At 64.8% G+C, this 6000-nt stretch overlaps 1 protein-coding gene across 4 annotated transcripts in view; it reads right to left on the bottom strand.

Annotated features, from left to right (window-relative positions):
• Nucleotides 1-525: 525 nt before the first annotated feature.
• Nucleotides 526-6000, bottom strand: part of NTN1 (netrin 1) — a 188634-nt gene continuing 183159 nt past the window's right edge. For all 4 annotated transcript variants that reach the window (XM_086685996.1, XM_086685993.1, XM_086685995.1 and 1 more), the window contains exon 7: nt 526-876. In XM_086685996.1, the coding sequence (XP_086542122.1) occupies nt 548-876 (329 nt within the window). In that variant the 3' untranslated portion in view covers nt 526-547. The remainder of the gene's footprint in view (nt 877-6000) is intronic.

Below are 6000 nucleotides of genomic sequence, written 5' to 3'. Positions count from 1 at the left end.
GACTGCTGGGGGGACACACCGCTCCGGCCGCCCCCAAGTGCCTGCAGGCCCCTTCAGACGGGGGCCCAAGTTGTCGCAGCCAGGGGTCCCGTGTGGGGATCCCCAGACAAAGGAGGATCAGGGGGAAGCAGGGGTGTCTCGGTCTTCTGTGTCCCGGGTGGTGGGCGGCCGGGCTCGCTCGGCCCCCCGGCCGCGGGTTCACAGTTCTCACGTCCCCTTCTCCGGGGGCCACCCCACCTGCGCGGCTGTGCGTCCGCCCTCCGCCCCCCCGCCCCGCCCCGGCCGGGACCAGGCGGCCCCGCCCCCTCGTCGGCCCCGCCCCTCCCGGGGAGCGCGCCGCTGCTCTGGAAGGAGCCCGTGAGGTAGCTAAGTCTCGTCCTCATCTCTCCCGCCCCGGGCGCGCGGCGGGGGCGGGGCGGGGGGGCGGGGCCGCGGCCGGAGCCCCGCCCCGCTACGGCCCCGCCCCCGCCCCGCCCCCCTCGCCCGGGAAAGCGCGCTCGCGCTCGGCCCCGCCCGCCCGCCCTCCCGGCGCGCCGCTGCCTCCGCGCTAGGCCTTCTTGCACTTGCCCTTCTTCTCGCGCTGCTGGAACTTGCGCAGCCGCCGCGCCCACGTGTCCCGCCATTGGATCACCAGGCTGCTCTTGTCCGCCACGATGCCGCTCTGGTCGGGCGAGTCCTCCGCGTTGCCCAGGAGCAGGTACTTCTTGAGGGGCTTGATTTTGGGACACTTGCAGGCGATGTCCCGCGAGCGGATCCACAGGCTCTGGTCACCGCGGCGGATGCGGCTCGTGCCCTGCTTGTACACGGAGATGATGTTCACCGTGAACTTCCACCAGTCCCCCGCTTTATCCGCCTTCAGGATGTGGATCTGGACCGCTGCAAGGAAGCACAGTCGGGCTAGTGCGCCACGGGCTGAGAGCGCCACCTGGGCCCCCCATTCCACCCCCTGGTTCCTATGACCCACCCACCCCCCGCCCTCCTCGAGCCGAGGATGGGGCAGCCCACCTGACGGCGAAGGAAGACGAGACCCACAGTTGGAAAGTGCACAGGGTACCCCACTGGGGGACGCGTGGGTGGTGCGGGAGGCTGTGGAAACCCACCTGCTGACGCCTGGACCGGGGCCGCTACTCCAACGAGCCTCACCCGGTGCCCAGCTTGAAGCTGCCACCCAGCAATGCCTTTGAGCACAAGCCCCCTCTGGGTCCAGGAAGGCCAGGAGAAGCTTACAGGAACTGACCGCCCGTCCTCCCAGCCCTCTGGGCAGAGTCCGCCTGCCAGGACAGGTGTCCTCTGTGAGAGCAGTGGGGGCCACTCCTCACAGGCTGGGCGGGAACCCCTCTCAACCTTCCGCCATGGCTCTTCCAAAGGCTCCAGTCATTTAACATCGAGCCTCAGGACCAGACGCACCACCTTGCCCTTGACCCAATCTCAGAAAACCATAATGGGATCTCGGTGCCAGTGCCGAGTACCGTGAACCTGTCTTTCCAGGTGGCCGTAGTCCCCTTCCAGAGTCCAGGGTCCTCTGGATGCCCACCTCCCATGCCCGCCAAGCTGCCTCCCCCCTCCTGACCCTTCCCAATTATCCCCCGCTCCTGATTCTCTGCCAGTGTTTCTTCCTCTGGTACAGGGGTGCCCCACCAGAGCCTGCAGCAGAATCCCCTGGAGGGCCTGTCAAACACACAGTGCCTCGCCCCAGAGTGTCTGATTCCATGGAACTGTTCCAGCCCCATCAGAGCCTGCCTCTCTCACAAAATGCCAGCTGGTGCTGACACTGCTGCTGCAGGAAATACACTTGACCCTAGGAAGTGTTAATAAAGGTCATTTCTGCGCGACATTAGGTATTATAAAAGTAGGAAGAAATGCTTTGTAAAGAAAAAGTGGGCAGGGGAGAGCTGGGCTCAAACACGTTGGTGAAATTCTGGGTTAACCAAAGTCAAGAGGTTTCCTGACTGCAGGACTTTTCAGAGCCTTCAATCTACAAAGTGTGTATGTGTGTGTGTGTGTGTGTGTGTGTGTGTGTGTACGCATGTATGTTGGTTTCCCAAACAAAGGTGATGGCAGACCTCTCTGGCTAGCACATCTCAGGTTAGCAGAGCCCTGTGGGGTCCATCTGGGGAACTACTGGGGGGACGTACAATCATTCCAGGGGATAAAGGGAGGGGGTCTTTGTGCACTAACCCATCAAGGAAAACCTGGTCATCTTCCCCATCCCCATGGTCAGAACAGAGGACATCCCCCTTGCCGAGCCCACTGGCCACCCCTGCACCCTTCACCTTTGGACCAGGCTGAAAACTGCCCTGGCAGGTGAGTGGGCCTGAGCCGTTCTGGAAAAGCAGCAGCAGATGACAGCTGAGGAAACCGAGTCACCGGGACATGTCCCCAGGGAATACCGATCAGCCACCCCCTGCCCACCTACGGCTCGGCCGGGCGTCCCGTGCTGGCCAGCCTCTCTCCGGGTCTGCCACCGTCACCCCCGGGGGCCCCGTGCCCCCCTTCCATCCCCACGCTCAGCCCAGGACGACGGGCAGGTTCAGGGACAGCTGGGCTCAGGGGAGCAGCGAACACCACCCACTCATCTTCTGGGGCGAGGGAAGTGGCAGATTTTCCCAGATTTTCATTTCAGCTGTTCCTGGACATCCTGAACTTTGCACTCCAGTGTGAGGGCTCCAAAGAATGGCTGCCATGGCAACCGTTTCCATGTTTTCGTCACCAAGGGACTCAACACTCAGTGTGAACTCCGAGGTGGGGTGGGGAGCCCTCCAGCCTGCAGAAGTGGCTGGGCCGTGTGTTTGACTGTGCAGACGGGGGTCACCGTGGCAACTGAGTGCCCCTCGGCTAAGCGACGGGGGAGCCAGCGTCCCTGAGAACCCCGGTTTCCTCTCCGTAGGACTGAGCTGAATACACAATGAGCCTCCCTCAGGATGCCACTGTTTCCCTGTGTGCGACCGCAGACCCCTGGCCCGTCCACGCTGGCCCCCGCCACCACCCCCCGCCAGCCGGGGGACCCTGGAGAACGCGGCTGTGATCCCAGGCACTGAGCGTCTGCTGGTGTTACAGGCTGAGCTGTGTCTCCCAGATTCATATGATGCAGTGCTAACCCCCCACCCCCGTTTGTCGGAGAGGGATGGTGCTCGGAGACAAGGTCTTAACAGAGATAATTAAGTTAAGACAGAGTTATTGGGGGCGGGGGGACGGCTGATCCAGTATGACTGGTGTCCTCGTGAGGAGAGGAGATCAGGACACAGACGCACGAAGAAAGACCCCACGAGGACACGGCGGGAAGACGGCCGCCAGCCGGCCAAGGAGAGAGGCCTCAGGAGGAGCCAGGCCTGCAGACTCCCTGGATCTCGGGCTCCCGGCCTCCAGAACCGTGAGACGATACATTTCCGTTGTTTAAGCTCAGTCCGTGGTACTCGCCTCTGCAGCCCTGGTGAGGGGTCCCAGCTGTGCTAAGGAGAGGCCGGAGAGAGCTGGCTGGACAAGGTCAGGCCTCGGGCTGGCCCTCCGGGCCCCCAGGGGCCCTTCTTTGTCCCCAGAGCTGCAACAATGCGGTCCTTCACGGAGCAGGAGACCCTGCCCCACCTCTCCTGGTCTGGAGTCTCCCTCCCCTCAAGGAATTCCCTGGAACAACGGGCAAGGCATCCAAAGCGGCTGCCCACCCCACCCGTACTGGCCGGGCCTGAAGGGGATCCGCTTAGCACTGAGGACGCAGCCCAAAGCGGGACCCAGCCCCGGACACCTCGCCGTCCCCGAGAATCTGGGGGCCGAAGCAGTGGACACGGGTCCTCCTCCGACCCCAGTAGCTCCCTGGCCTTGCGGTGGGACGGCACGGGGCGGGGGCGGGGGCGGGGGAGGGTGGCGGGAGGATGCATGTGATTATGCTGGAAAACATCCACAGTTCCGCTGCCCTTGGCGACGCCTCCGCACATTACACAGCCCACCAAGTATGAGCCGCACACGCAGCGCACGGGCCAAGTCCCTGCAGCACATATACAGCTGAAAATATTCAAAATACACACTGAAACGGTGACCTCAGGCAGACCTGCTCCGCACGCCCGGGAGCGCACCAGGCACAGCCCAGCGCCAGGCCCGCCGGCCCTGCTGGCCGGGAGCCCGGAAAGACTGGGGTCTCCCAGCTCCCCCCCACCCGCCCCCGCCGAGGCACTGCCCCACTGGGACGCCAGGCACAGCAGCCATGGGCAGCCCTGCCCGCCCAAGGACCTCGGTCCCTGAGGCTGTGCCCCTGACGCCCACATGACACTCACTCCCGGCCAATTAGCCTCAGCCCTCAGGACGCCTAAGCCCCCGCCGTCTGTGCACCGATGTCCTCAACTGACCTCAACGAGGACAGGATGGGGGGGATCCGGTGAAGATCCCTCATCGTGCAGTCAGGAATGAGAGAGATGGGATTAGCCCCGGAAAGGCAGACCGTGAGATCAGTCTGGGACGCTAAGAGGCGTGCTGGGACCAGCCGGCAGGAAGAGGGACCGAGCCGCAAAGCCACAGTGGTCCTTCTCGGAGGCAGATGCTGGCTGGGAGGGGGAGCCTGGCCCCCACGCTGCTGGTGCCTCGGGCCCCTCTGTAAGCGATGCGCGGCCGCATCCCTGGGTCCACACCGCCAACGCCCTCCCTTACTCTGGGAGCTACACCCACAGAATGCGGGCTGAGGCTGGGCAACAGTTGCTAGTAAGCTGCTGTGCTCGTCGCTTGGAGCCTTGCTCTCTGCGCAGACAAAAGCAGGCATCGGGGTGTGGGACCCGGAGCCCGCGAGGCGGGATGGGTGAGGGCGGCTCTGGAAAGCCCAACCGAGCTGGGGCACCCGCGGGCTGCAGAGTGGAACAGATGCCCGTGGAAAAGCAAGGAGAGAGCTCACAGGCTCCGGGGAGCCGGGAGCTGGTCCCCCACGCCCTGGGCCTACAGGCCGGGCTGCACTTTGTCTCCCGGCCTTGGAGTCCCGGAATGCCCCACGTCTGCAGCCAGCAGCCGAACTCCGCGAGCAAGGCTGCGAGCAAGGCGGGGCCGCGGCCACCCCATGAGCAATGCCGGGGCTCACAGGAAGGACCTAGTAGCCACCGGGGCCGGGCTGTGATGACTGACTTCTTTTCTAATTCAAGCCTGTTGCTGGGTGGGCAGGGGCACGCACCTCCCCATCCCGTGACTCCAAGGGGCGAGAGGGGGACTGAGGGCCAGGCCGGGCCCCTTGGCTGGAGTCAGCGGTAACAGCCGTGGCCAGAGTCGAGCTGGTCTGGCCAAGGGGCGGGGGGCCAGCCCTGGGGGTCCTCTCGGCTGGGTGGGGGCATCCAGGCCATGGTGCTGGCTGTCCACGTGTCCTTCTATAGGAGCAGACCTCGGCCGTCCTTCCCAGAGCTCCCCGACCTCCGCAGGGTCCCAACGCGAGGAGACTCTCAGGCCACCAGAAGCAATCTACGAAGTAGGACGCTCCAGGTCCTGTGCTCGGGTTCCTCCAAAGGGGGCCCCGCTGCCCTAGGGCAGGCAGCCTTGTTCGTCATCCCAAGCCTCGCTCCCCGGCTCCAGTCCTGGCCCAGGAGACTCACAGCCTGTCAGCTCTGGACCCTCGGAGGACCCGTCCTCCCAGCATAGCAGGAAGTAGCCCCAAGCTGACTTATGTCCCTGCTTGCAGGTTTGGGGGACCTCCTGCTGGCATCAAAGCTCCCTCCCGGCCTGGGCCAGGTTCTAGGAAAGCTCTTTCCTCAGCACAGGGCATGTAGTAGTTGCTCATTCATCTGCTGGGGGAAGGGCTCTGGGGGAGGGCTCTGGGGGAGGGCTCTGGGGGATGGGGCTTGGGGGGAGGGGCTCTGGTGGAGGGCTCTGGGGGATGGGGTTCCAGGGCAGGGGGCTCTGGGGGAGGGGCTCCAGGGGATGGGTCTGGGGGAGGGGCTCCGGGGGATGGAGCTTTGGTGGAGGGGCTCTGGGGGATGGGGTTCCGGGGCAGGGGGCTCTGGGGGAAGGGCTCCGGGAGAGGGGTTCTGGGGCAGGGGC

Source organism: Puma concolor, chromosome E1 (genome assembly GCF_028749965.1).
Source record: "Puma concolor isolate L17-30 chromosome E1, mPumCon1.1.hap2, whole genome shotgun sequence".
NCBI classification, from domain to species: Eukaryota; Metazoa; Chordata; class Mammalia; order Carnivora; family Felidae; genus Puma; species Puma concolor.
Note: the sequence above shows the minus strand (reverse complement) of the source record. Positions and strands in the feature narration are given on the sequence as shown.